The sequence below is a fragment of the Ornithorhynchus anatinus genome, chromosome 1 (genome assembly GCF_004115215.2).
Source record: "Ornithorhynchus anatinus isolate Pmale09 chromosome 1, mOrnAna1.pri.v4, whole genome shotgun sequence".
NCBI lineage: Eukaryota > Metazoa > Chordata > Mammalia > Monotremata > Ornithorhynchidae > Ornithorhynchus > Ornithorhynchus anatinus.
This window is the reverse complement of record NC_041728.1, coordinates 156,224,618-156,244,181: the sequence shown is the minus strand read 5'-3', so window position 1 is coordinate 156,244,181 and position 19,564 is coordinate 156,224,618. Positions and strand designations below refer to the sequence as shown.

The 19,564-nt window shown below is 41.2% G+C and overlaps 1 protein-coding gene and 1 non-coding gene across 2 annotated transcripts in view; one reads left to right on the top strand and one right to left on the bottom strand.

Moving 5' to 3' along the window:
• Nucleotides 1–18,397, top strand: part of SPTSSB (serine palmitoyltransferase small subunit B) — a 33,649-nt gene extending 15,252 nt beyond the window's left edge. The window contains exons 2-3 of the mRNA XM_007659709.2: nucleotides 14,324–14,457; nucleotides 17,865–18,397. Coding sequence (XP_007657899.1) covers nucleotides 17,890–18,126 — 237 coding nt within the window. The 5' untranslated portion in view covers nucleotides 14,324–14,457; nucleotides 17,865–17,889 and the 3' untranslated portion in view covers nucleotides 18,127–18,397. The remainder of the gene's footprint in view (nucleotides 1–14,323; nucleotides 14,458–17,864) is intronic.
• LOC114816947 lies at nucleotides 7,245–7,381 on the bottom strand. Its single transcript, XR_003764766.1, has one exon. It is a non-coding gene; the product is annotated as a small nucleolar RNA SNORA7 (small nucleolar RNA).
• Nucleotides 18,398–19,564: the final 1,167 nt, after the last annotated feature.

Below are 19,564 nucleotides of genomic sequence, written 5' to 3'. Positions count from 1 at the left end.
GCTACACTGCTTTCTGTTCAATCCAGCCTTTATAAACTTCCCTCTGGACTCCTTGTAACTGGGTATTTGTAATGCAGACATTACAATAATTGCATTTGTTAAACACTAACTCTGAGCCAAGCACTGTACTAAGTGCTGGGGGAGATACACAATAGTTTGGATATAGTTCCTGTCTTAACTTGGTTACTCAGGCCCGTTGCCCATTCATGAATTGTGGCAGAAAATGCACCTATGTTCTCCCTGGGGCTTCTCACCTCCGTCTCCTCTGGGCCCATCTAAAAATTACCTAACCCATGCCAGGGACTGCCCCAATCTCCTCTGAGAAGCAACATGTTCTAATGAAAAGAACACGGTCCTGGGAGTCAGAGAGCCTGGATTCTAATCACAGTCCTGCCACTAGCCTGCTGTATGACCTTGGGCAAGTCATTTCACTCCTCTGTGCCTCAATTACCTCATCTGTAAAATGGGGATTAAATACCTGTTCTCCCTCCCTCTTAGAATGTGAGCCCATGTAGAATAGGGACTGAGTCTGGATCTGTTTATGTTATGTCTAACCTAGAGCTGAGAACAGTGCTTTGTGCATATATAGAGCTTGAGACCCAAATTCTTATTATACCTGAGGCGTAGGAGGTAAGGAGAAAAGTGGGGAAGTGATACTGTAGATGGAGGAGACAGGACTAGAATTTTTCCCAATCACCTTCCCGAATCAGGGTTGGGTAGCAAGAGAAACTGGGATCAGGGCAAGGGAACAATTTCAGTCCTATGGACAACAGTTTTCTGAGGAGGCAGCAGGGCATCCCCTTTCCTCTGAAAGCAGTGACTGCTATCATTTTTTCAAATGTTTTAAACTCATCTCTAGACTGTAAGCTTGTTGTGGGCAGGGAATGTGTTTCTTGTTATATTGTAATAATAATTATGGTACTTCTTAAGTGCTTACTATTTGCCAAGCACTGTTCTAAATACTGGTGTAGACATAAAGTAGGTTGGACAAGTGCCTGTCCCACACAGGGCTCTTACTCTTCATCCCCATTTTACAGATGAGGGAACTGAAGCCCAGAGAAGTGAAATGACCTACCCAAGTTCACATAGCAGAGCCGCTATTAGAACCCATGACCTTCTGACTCCTAGGCCCTTGCTCTATCCACTAAGCCACACTGCTTGGACTCTTCCAAATGGTTAGTACAGTGCTCTGCACAGAGTAATGGTCAATAAATCTGATTGAATGAACCACTCTGAGAGTATAATCCTTCTGGGCAGGAAACATGTTTTGTGTTTGTAATCTTATCCTAAGATCCATTGCATCCAGTGGATGTTCAACTACAAATACTATTATTAAATCATTCAGCAGCTAAGGAAATGTTTATCTAACTTGTTTGGTGCATGAACCAAATTAGTTTATATTATATGGTCTAGACCTGGGCCAAGTACCCAGGAGACAGCCAATAATTTCTGAGTGGTGACTGCAAGCATCTTAAGGCATATATATATATATATTATCAGGCCCGTTGCCCATTCATGAATTGTGGCAGAAAATGCACCTATGTTCTCCCTGGGGCTTCTCACCTCCGTCTCCTCTGTCCCCATCTAAAAATTACCTATCCCATGTAATATATATATATATTAATCTATAAAGTGTCATCTTTGCCAAAATAAATACTAATTTCAATATTCCTATGTTATTTCTTTTAATAATGATTTCTCATTTATCTCTGGAATTGTACTATAAAGGAAGGAAAAGGAATGATCGTATTGGGGAAATTGAACCTTTTCTCATTTGAATGTTCTTCCTTTAAATATGCTTTTTACAAAATAATTTGGGAAAAATAGTTCTTATTCAGTAATGTTTGACCCCGGTTCCTGGCATTCGTACTTCAGAATTAAAAAGGGTGATGATGATAAAGCAAACTGCTTATAACTCGGTTTATCTTCTGAATCTTGTTTTATATCTTGGTTTCTAATGACATAACATACTACATAAGTGCAGCTCAAAGAAAACATCATCCTGGAGTCTAATTTACAAGGAGATTTTATCCTTGGTACTGAGGTTGTGTCCCTGCCTGTTTCATGTTTTTGTTCTGTGTTTTTCTGGCAGCCATTCCAGAGTTAACTCTACCAAAGGAAGATATATGTCTTCATTACATACTGCCAAGTCCTACAGTCTGCAAATTTCACAAACTGTGCCTTAAATCATCCTGGATTCATCAAATCCAGCCACTCCTGTTATAATAATTACAATATTTATTAATAATTTTACTATGTGCCCAGCACTGTGTGGGCTAGATATGAAATAATCATATTTGACATAGTCTCTCTTCCACATGGGGCTCAGAGCCTAAGGGGAGGAAGAACTGATATACCCATTTTACAGGTGAAGAGACTGAGACATTGAGAATTGTTTTCCCTAAGGTTACCCAAGAGCTTTTTGCTACTATTTTGAGTACTCTACCATGCATTTAAAAAACCCCTAACACAGGACTGACTCTGTGTTAAATTAAGGCAGACATAGGGGACTGAACATTCTACCTGGAAATTTCCTTCAAATGACTTAATTTATGAGTCATAATTATTCATAAGGAAGAATTAACAGGGCATTCAATCCAATTTAGTCTTTTAGTTTCCAAAAGTTCATCAGCTAAAAGCATATGTTCCCAGGTTGCCAACTTTCTCCAATCTTCGCCACACCTGGAAATGCTGTTTGTTTTTTGTATTTTTCCCAAAGGGCAGAAAAGTGTCTTTAAACAATTCAACAGACTGTATGTTTTGAGGAAAATTCATCTTGTGGCTCGATACCTCCCTGCTAAACTGCCCCAGGGCAAACAGACTAATGCATGAGATTGGGGGTTCATTCGTTCATTTAATCGTATTTATTGAGTGCTTACTGTGTGCAACTATGCTAAGTGCTTGGAAAGTACAATTCAGCAATAAAGAGAAACAATCCCTGCCCACACCCGGTTTATAGTCTAGGATTGCAGAAGAGAAACAGAGGACACTGGTGAAATCCCTATCTCCAGCAGGGCCAACAATGATTGGTCTGTGACAACCAGTCCTGGAGGATGAAAATAAAGATTTCCCATCAATTCCTTCCTTTCACCCATTTCTCAAAACCACAACCAGCCACCATTGTTTCCTGGCTCATGAATGTGGCTCCATATAACCACAAAACGGCTGAGAAACAGCATTGCCTAATGGTTAAAGCACAGACCTGCACATAGTAAGTGCTTAAGAAATACGATTTTTAAAAAAATTGAACCTCCAGAATCACTTCATGTTGGGATTCTCTGGATTCAACCCCTGAACCTTTGAGCTGTTCTGGAGCTCTGACACTTTGCGGAGAGTTCCAGCGCTTTTTTCTGGATGATCTGAGATGGGCTGACCAGCCCAAGGCAAGACATTCGTCAGGAGAGGTCATAGCAAGGAGGGGTTTCCAGCATGATGGCCTGACATATAGCAGAATTTCTAGCCCCTTTCTGCCCCCATCCCAAACCTTCTTTGAGGACATTTCAGTGTCCAGGACCCTGAAAGAGAAGAGATGTCAGGTTGAAGTTTCCTGGCACCTTCTCCAGAGCATAGAAGCCTAGTGGCCTAGGAGTTAGAGAACCTGGGTTCTAATACCATCTCTACCTCTTGCCTGTGTGGGACCTTGGGCCTGTCACTTCTCTGTGCCTCAATTCCCTAATCTGTAAAATGGGGATTAAGATCGTGAGTCCCACATGGGATGTGAACAGTGTCCAACCTGATTAGTTAGTATCTATCCCAGCACTTAGTACAGTGACTGGCACATAGTAAGCGCTTAACAAATATAAAAAAAGAATTAAATGCTGGTGACTGGCCCAACCCCATTGGGCCAGTTGCTCACATAGAAGAACTTTGGTCTTCTTCACGACCTCCATGTCTGGTCCAATACCCTGGGTCTATCCAACAGAGACTCAGACATGCTGGAAAATGTCTGGGAGTGCCAGAGCAGCAAAAGGCCGATGGTGGCTGTTATTTTTCAAAGTTGGGATCCTCGAAAATTAAAAATTTCATTCATTCATTCAATAGTATTTATTGAGCGTTTACTATGTGCAGAGCACTGTACTAAGCACTTGGAATGTACAAATCGGTAACAGATACAGTCCCTGCCCTTTGACGGGCTAATCGGGGGAGACGGACAGACAAGAACAATAGAAATAAATAGAATCAAGGGGATGAACAGATGAACATCTCATTAAAACAATAGCAAATAAATAGAATCAAGGCGATGTATATTTCATTAACAAAATAAATAGGGTAATAACCTAAAATCAAAAACAGAACTTTTCTCTCCCTTGTTATGTAACAGGAAATCCAGAACCCTGGACCACAGAACGCATAGGAAGAGTCCATCTGCTCAATATTACTTTAAAAGAAATCCACTGAGGGCAAATGAATAGGTGAGGAATATGAATTATTCAAGAACTCCAGGGAAGAGTCCTTACAACAGGGAATCCCTTTGCCTTGGCCACTGAGAATTCTCCTATGAAAAATACAAACAATGAGCTTCCAGAGAATGTACTCTTGGCCACCAGGTTTCCTGGCTAAATGTCTCTCAAACCAGTGTGCATTCAGAATGAAAGTGCTCACTTTTTTCAAGGTGCTTATGCACCTTAAATCAACTTATATGTACCTTATATTAAATGCACTCAAACACAGACCATATATCACTGAAACAGCTGGTCAACAAGTATCTGGGTCCTAGAGAAGGCAGATGATTGGAAGCCAGACAAGAAGTTTTATTTCACTGAAGGGTAATAATAATAATAATGTTGGTATTTGTTAAGCGCTTATTATGTGCAGAGCACTGTTCTAAGCGCTGGGGGAGATACAGGGGAATCAGGTCGTCCCACGTGAGGCTCACAGTTAATCCCCATTTTACAGATGAGGGAACTGAGGCCCAGAGAAGTGAAGTGACTTGCCCACAGTCACACAGCTGCCAAGTGGCAGAGCCGGGATTTGAACCCCTGAGTTTGGTGAGTTTGGTGATCCACTTGGAGTGTGGGGAAGAAATAATAGTGGTATTTTTAAGCACTTATTATGTGCCAAACACTGTTCTAAGGGCTGGGGTAGATAAATTATAATCAGGTCTCAAATGAGGCTCAGACTAAGTAGGAGAAAGAACAGGTTTTGAATTCCCATTTTGCAGATGAGGAAACTGAGAAACAGAGAAGTTAAAAGACTTGCCCGAGGTCTCACAGCCGGTAAGTGACAGAGCCAGAATTAGAACCCAGGACCTCTAACTCCTAGGCCCATACTCTTTCCACTAAGCCGTGCTGGCTTGGGCAGGTGTTGTACAAGAGGATGTGAAATGCAATCTTTAAGGTGGAGAGAGGAGACAGAAGTTATTTGACCAAGACAGCATAGCTGCTAGCCATTTTGACTATCTATGCCACTTCTCTGGCCATTAAGATGGCATGTACTCTACCTCAAATTGTCCTTTTTTTCACCACATGTGCATGCTGGTCAGATACAGTTCAACATCCCATTGGACATTATGCACCAGCCATTGATTCTTGTCACTTTTGAGAGAATTTTTGATTGTTCGATTGTTTGCCTACTGTTTAGATGAGCTTATATGGGTGATTTTTTTTCTCAATATTGAAATGTCCCAATGCCCAGTGAGGTGGGGTGGAGGGTGGGAGAACCTCTTTCCTTATCACTTTAATCAACTAGATTATCAAAGCTCCAGACCAGCGAAGCTACTTTGTTTTCTCAATTGTTGCCTCCAAAAATAATTGGCCCTGGCCTGAGTGTCCCCCCCACCAAAAAAAAACAATTTTATGAAAAACCAAATTTTATCAGCTAATTAGAGAAGCAGCGTGGCTCAGTGAAAAGAGCCCGGGCTTGGGAGTCAGAGGTCATGGGTTCAAATCCCAGCTCTGCCACTTGTCAGCTGTGTGACAGTGGACAAGTCACTTCACTTCTCTGTGCCTCAGTTACCTCACCTGCAAAATAGGGATGAAGACTGTGAGCCTCATGTGGGACAACCTGATGACCTTGTATCTACCCCAGCGCTTAGAACAGTGCTCTGCACATAGTAAGTGCTTAACAAATACCAATAGTATTATTATTATTATTAATTCATGTCTTTTTTTTCCCTTCTAGCACATGGGCATGGAGACTGCCATTGAAAAATAGACTCTAGAGCTTGTCTCCCCCACTATTACTAGAAATAAATTAAGGAACTTTAATCATTCCCAAATCACACTCTGAAAAGACACTAAGAACAAAATAACAAGTTTCAGGCATCTTTTGTAAAAATTGACAAGTGCAGCCACCACCACCACTATATGCCTTTATTTTTATTTTTGTGTAAATAAAAATTACGGCTTCTTTTCTAAATGAAAGCATCTATAATTAAACTGACTGGTTCTGAACTCACTCCATTACATAAGACCACTGTGAACTTTTCCATTAAAAGAAAAACTTGCACTGTCAGCCCAAAAGGTTGATCATTCAACCTTCACAAACATGTCAAAACAAGTTAGCTAGAATCAAAAATTGTGTTACAGGTCCAACTGACCAATTTCTGAACTTCCACAACAGTATCGACAGTGAGATCGACCATTTGAATGAGTATTTGGGATTGTGCATGCTATTAGTTTAATGAGTGATAATTCATATAATAGTTCAGAGGATTTCAGATCACATCTTACTACATTTCTGTAGTATCCACCCTAGCTTTGTAATCAGGTGATTAATTGTGTTATGGGCATCTTCTAGCCTACTAACAAAACACCCATGCTAGGCCTGGGTATGGGTAGATGCAGATCTGTTTTTCCCCTTCTTTTCTGGCCCTTTTACTTTTCTTTCTTCTTTTTCATTCTCCCTAGCACTATTACCCTCTCTCCCATATCCCTGTCTTGAGTCCACTGTGACACACTGTGCTATATCCTATGTGGGACAGGGAATGTGTCCAACCCGATTGTCTTGTATCTACCCCAGTGATTAGTACAGTGCCTGGCACATAGTAAGTGTTTAATAAATACCACTCTTAGTAATATTATTATGAGCTTGTCTTCTTATGCCATTGAATTGTCTCCGACCCATAGCCAAATCTCTCCCAGAACAACTTGCCTCCATCAGCAATTGCTCTAGGAGTGTATCCATAGAGTTTTTTTGGTAAAAATACAGAAGTGGTTTACAACTACTTTCTTCCATGCAGTAAACTTGAGTCTCCGCCCTTGAATCTCTCGCATGCCATTGCTGCTCAGTACAGGTGATTTTTGACTTGTAGCAGATTGCCTTCCACTCCCTAGCCACTGCCCAAGCTAGGAATGGAATGGATATGCCTCTGCTTGATTCTCCCTCCTGTAGTTGAGACTGGTAGAATACTGGAAACTCTCCAGTGCAACCCTGAGAGGGGATTATGAGCTTGGGTGGATATAAAATAATCAGGTCCCAAATGGGACTCCCAATTTAATTAGGAGATAAAATAGGTATTTAATCCCCATTCTCCAGATGAGGAAACTAAGGCACAGGGCAGTTAAATAACTTGCCCAAGATCACTCGACAGGCAAGGGGCAGGGTGAGATTAGAGCCCAGATCCTCTGACTCCCAGGCCCATGCTCTTTCTATTAGGCCACTCTGCTTCTTTCCTCTATTCTTACCTATGTTTTTATTTATATGTCCTTTCTCCTGTCTCTCTATTCTGTGTATCTTTTTTTACTTCTTCTCGTGCTTGATCATCACCATTCAATTTTTCTTTCTGGCTTTCACAACTGCTATAAATTTGTGTCATTCTTATCACTCTACTCCCCCTTTTTTCCCCTCTCCATCTTCCCTAGGTGTTCTTGGTCTATCCTTCTTGTCTATAGCTTTTTTCAATATTTATGTCTCTCTCTCTCTCTCTCCCCAACCTCTCCCCACACCAGGCTTGAACTTGATCCTCTTGTTATAATGAACAGAAAAGCCATCCTTCTATCCAGGCCAGAATTGACTGGGCAGAACAGGGAAATGGAGAGTTGGAAAGAGAAGATGAAGATGACTTCCAGGGGGCCTCTGAGGAAGCCAGAAAACCCTTCCCTGAGATATTGCAGAGAGATAGAGGGATAAAGATAGTCTTAACCTGCTGGAATTGAGGAAGGGGTGAGGTAGGGGATGAGAAAAACTAGTCCTAGCAGGAAAATAAAGCAAGAGGCAGAAGAAACCCAGCTTTAAAGAAAAGCGGGAAATCGAGATATGGGGAGTTTGTCAAGATCTAGTAGGTGTCAAGTAGTTTTAATCCAAACTGTGTAAAACTTCCCATTTAGTATGCTTAGAAAAATTTCTCTCTTGAAATAGGACTAACTTGGCAGCCACAGTCAGTTTTTGTTTAAATATATTAGCCTAGTTTAAACTTAATTGGTTTGTTTTCTACTGGCTTTATTTCTCTTTCCTATAAATATTAAGACCACCTGTGATTGCTATAACCTCTTCCAAAGAGCTCAAGGGCACCACAAAATGTATCCTACCAGCGTCACTTTGAAGTGATGCTGGGAGGGACAGGTATTTTTTTCATCCCAACTTACGAGGGAGCAACAAAGGCACGAAAGAGTTAAGCTACCTTGCACAGGCCATACAGCAATAAGAACAACAGGATTATAACCCTGCCCTTCAGTCCATGCTTGGTCCAGTAAAGCAGGCATGGCTCACACATCAAAAATTAATACCTGCAGTGAGTGAGTGGGCGATTAGCTACTTCCCAGTTCCCAGAAGTATTTCCCAATAAATTTCAGGGTTTTGCACACCCCACATAGTGAATAATAATAATTATTATGGTATTTACTAAGTGCTTACTACGTGTCAAGCATTGTACAAAGTGCTGAGGTACATCAATCAATGGTATTTATTGAGCGCTTACTGTGTACAGACAGGATCACACCTGGAGAGTTTCCAGGACTCTACCAGTCTTGGCTAAGGGAGGGAGAGTCGAGCAGAGGCTTACCCATTCCATTCCTAGCTTGGGCAGTGGCTAAGCAAGTGGAAGGCAATCTGCTACAAGTCAAAACTCACCTTTTCTGGGCAGCAGGGGCATGGGGGAGATTCTAGGGCAGAGACCCAAGTTTACCGCGTGGAAGGAGGCGATGGTAAACCACTTTGGTATATTTACAAAGAAAACTCTATGGTTACACTACCGGAATGATTGCAAGTAGAGGTGGGGAGTTCTGGGAGAAATGTGTCCATGGAATCTCTATAGGTTGGAAATGACTCAACAGCATAAGGCAAGATGAGACAACCTACAAGACAGGAGCTAAGAGGCCCAAAATGCTTGTAAAACATAAATCACACATCTCTGATGAAACTTCCATATAAAGATGTTGAAGATAGGCTTAGCCAATTTTAATAGGCCTTTGGATATACTCTATAAGTATATATAGTGCTTATAGTATATATATATATAAGTACGTTTCAGAGAAGAAATGTGACTCAGTGGAAAGAGCCAGGACTTGGGAGTGAGAGGTCATGGATTCTAAACCCGGCTCCACCGCTTGTCAGCTGTGTGACTTTGGGCAAGTCACTTAACTTCTCTGTGCCTCAGCTACCTCATCTGTAAAATAGGGATTAAGACTGTGAGCCCCACGTAGGACAAACTGATCACCTTGTATTCCCTCCCAGCACTTAGAACAGTGCTTTGCACATAGTAAGTGCTTAACAAATACCATCATCATCATATAGTTTTTGATAGTTTTTCCCACCTAAGTAAAATTGATATTGAAGTCATATGGAGTCTTCCCCACTCTTTGCCCTCCAAGCTTTCCATTTCCCTCCTCCATTTACCTGAACAGCATCAGGATAGCATTGTCATATTTTGGTTTTGAGAATACAGAACACTGCTTTCATCCAGTTTTACTCTACTTTTACCTAGAGATGGGGATTGCACTACTTGAAAACTGTACAATTATGCATTCGGTCTTGTCAGATGTCTCCAGAAAACAAGAGAAGACAGTAAAATAAGGGCAATCCCATGTGTATAAGGACACTCTCTAAACTGTAAGTTTCCTCTTGACTGTAAGCTCATTGTGAGCAGGGAACATATCTGCCAACTCCATTATATTATAGTCTCCCAAGCATTTAGTACAGTGCTCTGTACACAGTAAGCACTCAATAAATACCAATGATTGATTGACCACCGCCCCCAGCAATGACTAATCAATAAATCTATGTCCAGCACTTAGTACAGTGTGTGGCATGTAGTAAGTGCTTAAAAAATACCATTGTTATTATCATTATTATTATGTCATCACCACGCATTTAAAAAAAAAAAAGTTCCACTGTTGAATCTTGAGGGCAGGAATCATGTCTACCTACTCTACTGTATTGTACTCTCTTAGGGCTTTAGTACAGTGCTCTGCATACACAGTGAGAGCTCAGTAAATACCACTGATTGATTGAAAGAAGCTTCAAGAACCAACCTGCTCTACCTACTCCCTGCAGATCAAAGTCTACCTAAATCAGCCAATTCAGATCATAACTCTACATCCTCCAACTGACTTTCCCCCATTCAATCTCTATTCCTCAAGACATCGCATTCACCAGCTACCTCCAATTCTTATTAATTCCCAGCCTATCATTTGGGTAGCTATGTTTAGTCATTATTTTGTATGTAAATATTTGTTGGTGTGTCTTCCCATTAAAATGAGAACAGCTGACAGGCAGGGAACATATGTATTTATACCTGTCCCTGTTTTTTATGTTGTTTTGTAATTCTGATTTTATCTTTCCTTCTGGATTTGTTGCCAATCTCTTTTCTTCTTTTAGATTTCCCCCCTTAGATTGTGAGCCCCTATGTATTTTTTCCTAGTCCTTAATTCAGTGTGTTACACTCAGTAAATACGTAATACTTTCACTACTTGTTTTTATTGTACCTTTTCAAGAACTTCACACACAGTGCTTTGCACACAGTGAACACTCAAAGAAAATAACTACAACTGGAAATAGCCCAGCTACTCCAAATTTCAAAACAGTGCCTGGAACATAGTAAGGGCTTTACAAATACCATAAAGAAAGAAAAATGAACAGTGAAGTTTGAGAATGTAGTTCGTCTCCTGGCATTGAGAGACTATGCTCAACTAAGCCTCTCTGGGTGGCCCAGGCTAGTAGAATGAGAAACAACAGGAAATCCAAATGATTGCTAAGTGGAGAGTTGAAATGAGAAACCAAATACAAGGAGGGCATAAGAATCAGTCAATCAATCAATGTTATTTATTGACAACACACTTTGTGGAGACCACTGTACTAAGTGCTTGAGAGAATGTCACCTCCCTGTGGGCAGGGAATGTGTCTACCAATTCTATCCATTCATTTGTTTATTCAGTCACATTTATCGAGCACTTACTGTGTGCAGAGCACTGTACTAAGTGCTTGAAAAAGTACAATTTGGCAACAAATAGAGACAATCCCTACCCAACAACGGGTTCACAGTCTTGTTGTATTGCACTCTCCCAAGCTTTGAATACAGTACTCTGCACATAGTAAGTACTCAGTAAATACGATTGATTGACTGAGCTGTGTGGTTCACTGCCAACAAGAAAGGATTGGCTCTTTTGGAACCATCATTAGAAGCTGGTTGAGCTGTTCCACTGGTCTCCCTGCTCCCAGGGTCCAGGGTTCAGCCGTGCAGGATTCCACTGGTCTCCTTGCTGAGAGTCCCCGAGATCCAGCTATGCAGGAAGAGCACTACCCCTCCTCCAGGACACGATCTCCTGATCCAGACGAGGGCAGGACTCAGCACACTGTGATGAACGTTTTGAATTTTTAGAATGCTGAGAATGGCCACCATCCCTGTGACTTCCGTGACCATTACTCTGCACTGTGAGGAGCCTAAGATCTTGCAGCTCTTTTCACGTTTGGCTTCACCTACACCTTTCTTATCTTTGCTCGCCTGTCCTTACTTTTCCTTACTATGACCTCTTCCACCTCTCCTCATTTTTAATAATAATGTTGGTATTGGTTAAGCGCTTACTATGTGCAGAGCACTGTTCTAAGCACTGGGGTAGATACAAGGTCATCAGGTTGTCCCTCGTGAGGCTCATAGTCTTCATCCCCCTTTTACAGATGAGGTTACTGAGGCACAGAGAAGTGAAGTGACTTGCTCACAGTCATACAGCTGATAAGTAGAGGGTAGAGAAGCAGTGTGGCTCGTTGGAAAGAGCCCAGGCTTGGGAGTCAGAGGTCATGGGTTCGAATCCTGGCTCTGCCACTTGTCAGCTGTGTGACTATGGGCAAGTCACTTAACTTCTCTGTGCCTCAGTTACCTCATTTGTAAAATGGGGAGGAAGACTGTGAGCCTCACATGGGACAACCTGATTACCCTGTATCCACCCCAGCACTGAGAACAGTGCTCTGCAAATAGTAAGTGCTTAACAAATACAAATACTAACATTATTAAATCCCTTGAGACCAGGGACCGCATCTGTAGCTCATCTCTATATTCTCTCCCAGCGTTTAGTACAGTGCCGTGCACATAGTAAGGTGGTAAATAAGCCCATCCTCTAGACTATAAGCCAGTTGTGGGCGGAGATTGTCTCTCTTTATTGCTGTATTTCACTTTCCAAGTGCTTAGTACAATTCTCTGCACACGGTAAGTGCTCAATAAATACGGGTGACTGACTAACTGACTGACTGACTGAATGAATGAATGAATAAGTACTATTACTACTATAACTACCAAAAGACAAAGAGGAAAGAGAGTAAACAGCACCAAGCACTGCAACCATTGAACAAAATAAAACAACCTTTCTGTGTGCAGAATGTGGTTGTGAAAGGTGATTTCACATTATCCTTTGAGCTCCTCATGAACTTCATCAACCAGAGGTCATGGGTTCTAATCCCAGCTCCGCCGCTTGTCAGCTGTGTGACTTTGGGCAAGTCAGTTAACTTTTCTGCGCCTCAGTTCCCTCATCTGTAAAATGGGTATTAAGACTGTGAGCCCCAAGTGAGACAACCTGATCACCTTGTATCCCCCCCAGCACTTAGAACAGTGTTTTGCACATAGTAATCGCGTAATACCATCATCATCATCATCATTATTATTATTATTATTGGTGCCTGCTTCCAATAAAAAGGTCAAATAGATATAAATATATATACATATTATATAGATAGAGAAATCAGTAAAAGCATAATGAAATTATTATTGGAAGCAGTTCATTCATTCAGTCATTCAGTCATATTTATTGAGCGCTTATTGTATACAGAACACTGTACTAAGCACTTGGAAAGTACAATTCATCAACAGATAGAGACAATCCCTACCCAAAAATGGCTCACAGTCTAGAAGGGGGAGACAAACAACAAAACAAAACAAGAAGACAAGCAACACTACCATCAAAGTGGTGTAGTGGATAAAGCAAGAGTCTGAGAGCCAGAAGAGCGGGGTTCTAATCCCAGCTCTGCTACTTGCCTTCTGTGTGACCTCAGACAAGTCACTTAACTTCTCTGTGCCTCAGTTTTCTCAACTGCAAAATGAGTATTAAATACCCATTCTCCCTCCAAGATGATGACCCTCCTCTGGAACATAAACTATATCTAGCCTGATTGATTCGTATTAACCCCAGTGCTTAGAACAGTACTTAACATGTCGACAACACTTAAATACCATTTAAAAAAAGTGCTTACTATGGGCTACACACTAAGCCCTAGGATAAATACAAGATCATCAGAGCGGGCACAGGGCCCATGTTGTACAGAGCTCACAGTCTAGAATGGAGGGAGAACAGGTATTTAATCCCAATTTCACAGATGAGGAAACTGAGGCTCAGAAGGGTCAAGTAATATAACCAATTAAGGGTTGCTTCAAGTTTCTCTGAGTAAGTTAAATAGAGGCATTCGTTTCTCCCCTAGGCACTAAATCTCCAAGGAATTTTCAAACTTTCATTCATTTCAATCGTATTTATTGAAACTTTACTGTGTGTAAAGCACTGTTCTAAGCACTTGGGAGGGTACATATAACAATAAACAGAAACATTCCCTGCCCACAAAGAGGTATTTGTTCCCCAGTGGCTATTGTGAAGTCCAGAGTTTGAACATCCTTCTCTCCTCAATTGCAGAAATTCCTCTTTTAAATGTGTATAGCCCATTAAACTTTTCCAAAGGAAAACTGCTTTCCAAATGCAAATACTACCCCTCTAAATATCATAGCATCCCAGCAGGAGACTATTACTGTTTCTCAGCATTATAAAGTGCAAAATCTGAAACCCAGAAAAAGCTAAATGACTTGCCTAAGGACACGGAACGAGGCAGCAAGAGCAGAGCAAGGAATAGAGCCCAGATCTTATGGCTCGCTCTCATAACAGTTCAACCTAAAACCCAGGCTTTTGTTTTTCAGGAACAGCCACAGAAGGGAAATTGCAGCTTCATCTATATTTTACAGAGGAAAGAAATCTATTTTTAAGAGAACTCCCAACATTCTGGAAATTTTTCCACCAAAGGACGCTATTAATTCACCCAGCATATTCTAAGGTAAAAGCCTGGCTGCCTTCCAGAAGTACTTTTCTTGCATTCTAACTGCACAAATTTCTCCTTGCCCTTTCCCTCAGACAACAATTAATACTCATTCAAATCCTTAAACTCCCTTGAGTTCTGAGTCAAATGGAGGATGGGATGTTGGCCAGGGCTAACATTACCTTTCTCTCTATGTTCTCCTCATCTTCTTTCCACCCCACAGCTCAAGGACATGTATCTTTGGAAGACTTTTTTCTCTTTCTTACTGCTAATATTTTTTCTCCTTATCTCTGTATTTGGAACTAGACGACCCACATCCCTTCAAAAAATTGGTCATGTCATAACATGCTTCTTTCTTACAACTCACAGAACATGATGGAAGGTATCCCTAAAGGGTCTTGACTTTTTGGTCTTTCAACGGACAGGACAGAATCCAAAATGGGCAAGACCACACTTTCTAAATGCAAACTGTATTATCACCTGATCACTACCACCTACTCTGGCCTGAAACCAGGAGAGTCCTCTCACTTGTTAGAAATCTCCAATGTTGTTTTCTCTCTCTGCCTCATCAGTTATGCCCACCTGTGAAAATGAGACTGCCTGCCTAGTTGGGCTGTTAAGTAGCTCTCAGTGCTAATAGACTGAGGAATTAACAACTCAATCAATCAATAAGAAGCAGCATGGTGCAGTGGATAGAGCATGGAACTGGGAGTCAGAATGGTGTGGGTTCTAATCCTGGCTCCAGCACATGTCTGCTGTGTGTCCTTGAACAAGTCACTTCACTTCTGTGTGCCTCAGTTACCTCATCTATAAAATGGGGATTGAGACTTTGTACCCCACTTGGGACAGGGACTGTATCCAACTCGATTTGCTTCTATCCACCCCAGCGCTTAGTACAGTGCCTGGCACACAGTAAGGGTTTAACAAATACCATCATTTAGTATTTACTGAATACTTACTGTGTGCAGAGCACTGTACAAGTGTTTGGGAGACTACACTACTATAGAATTGATAGACAAGAACCCTGCCCACAAGAAGTTTACAGCCTAATGAGAGAGACAGACATTAATATAAATTACAGATAGGAGAAGGAACAGAAGATTAGAATCTTAAATCGTAAATGCTGTGAGACTGGGAGAGCAGTGAGTATCAAAGTTAAAGACATAAGTGCATAGGTGTGGCCAAAGAGAGAGGTATCAGTGGAATTTGAGTGATGTTGATAACATTTATTAAATGCCAAGCACTATACTAAACGCAGGGAAGGAGACAAAGCAAATCCAGCTGGACACAGTCCCTACCCATGTGAGAATCGCAGTATCTATCCCCATTTTACAGATGAGGTAAGTAAGGCACAGAGAAGTGAAGTGACTTGCCCAAGGTCACACAGCAGACAAGTGGCAGAAATGGGATTAGAGACCAGATCCTCTGACTCCCAGGCCCATGTTCCTTCCACTATGCCTGTTGTTCCTCTAATATAATACAACAGAGTTGGGAAGGAGAGTTGGGTAGATAAAAAGAGAGATTAGTCAGGGAAGGATTTTTGGAGGTGAAATGATCTCTATAGGACTTTGAAGATGGGAAAAGTAGTGATTTGTCTGAATGAAGGGGGAAAGAGTTACAGGACAGAGGGAGTTCCAAACCACTGGTCGAATGTCTCACTTTTGTTTCAAGGCTTACTTCTTCTTCCTCAGATTTAATTTGCTGCTCATTTCCCCCTCCTAATTCTCCTAGAATTTTTATTTTAGTTATGTCAGGAGAAGTGACAGTAATTTGACCTCAAATGCAATCAAGTGGTACTTATATTAATTTTACCACTTAGTGGCATAAAGAAGAAATGCATGAAATCAAAATTCTCTGAGTCAAAGGAATCTCCTTTAGTGGATGATGATGATGATGATATTTGTTAAGTTATGCCAACCACTGTTCTAAGCACTGGGGTAGATACAAGGTAATCAGGTTGTCCCATGAGGGGCTCACAGATTTAATCCCCATTTTACAGATGAGGGAATGGAGGCAGAGAGAAGTTAAGTGAGTTGCCTAAAGCCACACAGCTGATGTGGCGGAGCTGGGATTAGAACCCATGACCTCTGACTTCTCTTTCCACTAAGCCAAGCTGCTTCTCCTAAGGATTTGAGAGAATGGATCTTTGGGGACCTTGTAGTGTTACGATCTTTTTGTGGTATTTGTTAAGCTCTTACTATGTGTCAAGCACTGTTCTAAGAGCAGTGATTGATACAAGTTAATCAGGCCAGTAATAATCTAAGGCTTAGAGTCTAAGTAAGAGGGAGAACAGGTAATTAATCCCCATTTTATAGTGAGGAAACTGAGGCCCACAGAAGTTGTGACTTGCCCAAGGCCACACAGCAAGGAATGGGCAGAGCTGGAATTAGATCCCAAGTCCTTTACTCCCAGGCTTGTCCTCTTTCCACTAGGAGACACTGCTTCTGATTGGGTTTGATCAAAATGATACTTGAGGAATATGATTCTATACCTGCAATCCCATTTTAACATGGCTGGCAGCTCTGTCCAAAAGGGTCATTTAGAAGTCAGAGATCAGAAAAGCAGCATGGTCTAGTGGATAGAGCACAGGCCTGGGAGTCAGAAGGTCCTGGATTCTAATACTGGCTCTTCCACATGTCTGCTATGTGAGCTTCGGCAAGTCACTTCACTTCTCTGTCCCTCACTTACCCCATCTGGAAAATGGAGATTAAGATTGTGACCCCCAGGTGGGATTTGGACTGTGTCCAACCTGATTAACATGTATCTATCCCAATACTTAGTACAGTGCCTGGCACGTAATGAGCACTTTACAAAAAAATGTTTAAAACAATCACTTCCCCTTATCACTTAGGGATATGCATGCGCGCGCGCGCACACACACACACACACACACCCCCTCCCCCCAGTGGTCTGTGAAAGAGGATTGTTCCAGAAAGTACAGATACAAAGTTATGATTTTTTCCTGAGTTCTTTGAGTGATAAAGAGAAGGAAGAAATTTTTGTCAGGAAAGTTTGTTTGGCTTTGGAATGGATTACTCAGTGAGGATTTAAAAAGGCTTTGAGGGTGGGGAGAGAAATAACCTGGCAAATGTGAAGAGGGAGGGTGAGAGCAAAAGGTTGGGATGTGGAGAGAGATGAGATCATGGCACAGTGTAAACTGGTATGAGAAGAATGAACTATGCTAAAGAGATGCTGTGGTAGAGTAGTGAGGTTTAATGTGGAAGGGAGAGCTTGATTGAATCCCTTAAAGTCATTGGTCAGGAATTTCTGTTTGATGCAGAAAACAGGGGTAGCATGTTATCCTTCATCTAATTTCCTTATTGATAATCTTTTCAATACTATGAATATCTTTAAATGAAGAGGTTAACATAAAATAAGAGTTTTTTACTTTTTCCATTTCAATTCTCTATATTTCTCTGCTACAGGTTATTCTTCCAGAACCAGAACAAAATGGATTTTAAGAGGGTGAAGGACTACATTTACTGGCTTTACTATCAATACCTCATTATTACCTGTTGCTCTGTCTTGGAACCATGGGAACAATCCATGTTCAACACCATTTTTTTCACCATTGTTGCCATGGTGATATACACAGCCTACGTCTTCATTCCGATCCACATCCGTCTGGCTTTGGAGTTCTTCTCAGAACTATTTGGAAATCAAAGTACAACCTCGGTTTCAAACTGACTTTACCTAAACGAAGTGGCCCCAGCATCCTGAACCCTATGAATTCCCAATGCAAAGTTGAATATTGCTTAATAACGAGCTCATTGTTGCAAAAAATTGTGCCTCTGACCTGAAAAGCAGAATTTTCTCTAAGTATTGCTGTGCAATTGTTGTGTTTTTTTAATAAGATGCATATCTCCTTATGTTCTGGTGAAAATCCACTCTATGCACTTCATTCATTCATTCATTCAATAGTATTTATTGAGCGCTTACTATGTGCACAGCACTGTACCTAAGGGCTTGGGATATACAATTCGGCAACAGATAGAGACAATCCCTGCCCAATGACGGGCTTACAGTCTAATCGGGGTAGACAGACGGACAAAAACAAGACAACATAATTACGATAAATAGAATCAAGGGGATGTACACCTCATTAACAAAATAAATAGGGTAATAAAAATATATACAAATGTATATGCAATATATAAATGTATGTACAATAGTCAATCTACAGAACTGAAACACGTACTTACTCATTCTCATACCTTATAGTCCCTATACAGAAAAATGTTTACATACAGGATGCTGTTTTTCATAGCAAGAATGACATTTGATAAGCAATTTAAAGCAATCTCATTATGCTACCAGAAGGCATTGAACAGTGTTCCTGTATTTCTGTTCCTCTGATCTGTAACTGAGTCTATTTTTACCAGAAAGTCATTTAAGTTCTTTTAAGTTTCTCGTAGAGGCATGTCTGAATTGCAGTTGCATTAAAAAAACCTTTCCTTAGTACTCACTAAAACACCCAACAGGATCAATCTAAATGATTTATTTGGAGCAAATCTCATTAATTTACAACGATCTTGCAGAATGCACATACTAAACAACCCTAGCAGAATCACCTGGTTACCCAGCAAATAAAGGTGGTTTTTTGTCACAGTTAAGGAAGGAAAGCATCAAAAGGCAAGTGTAGCAGATTGGCTTTTGTTTTTTTCCTGTGAGGTTGCATGTCTGCTGAATAGGACAGGAGTCTGTCCCATTCATAGCTGTTGATGGGTGGGTGTAAAAGTGCATTGATCTCTGCCTAGAGCTGACTTGCCTGGGCTCTAGCAACCCTAGAAACAGAGCCCATAGCTGAAAAGCCTGCAATGCTCTGTGACAATGAGGTGAATGTGCCGGCATCAGGAATCTCGAGCCGCAACTCCGGATTCCAGACTTCCAAATCAACATAGTTTGGTCTGTGTGGAACAACCCCTACCTACATGAGGTCGGCTCCTTAAGTCTGGTTTGTGCTATGTAGATTTAGGCAAAAAGTAATCATCCGCTAATCTGTTTTCAGAAACCATGCCCCCACCTTTGCAGACCTAACCACTGCTTCTGAATAGGGTAGAAATGGTTATTTTACGTATCATGCCACTCTATTCTGTCCCCGCTTACGATGCATGAAAAATGTGAC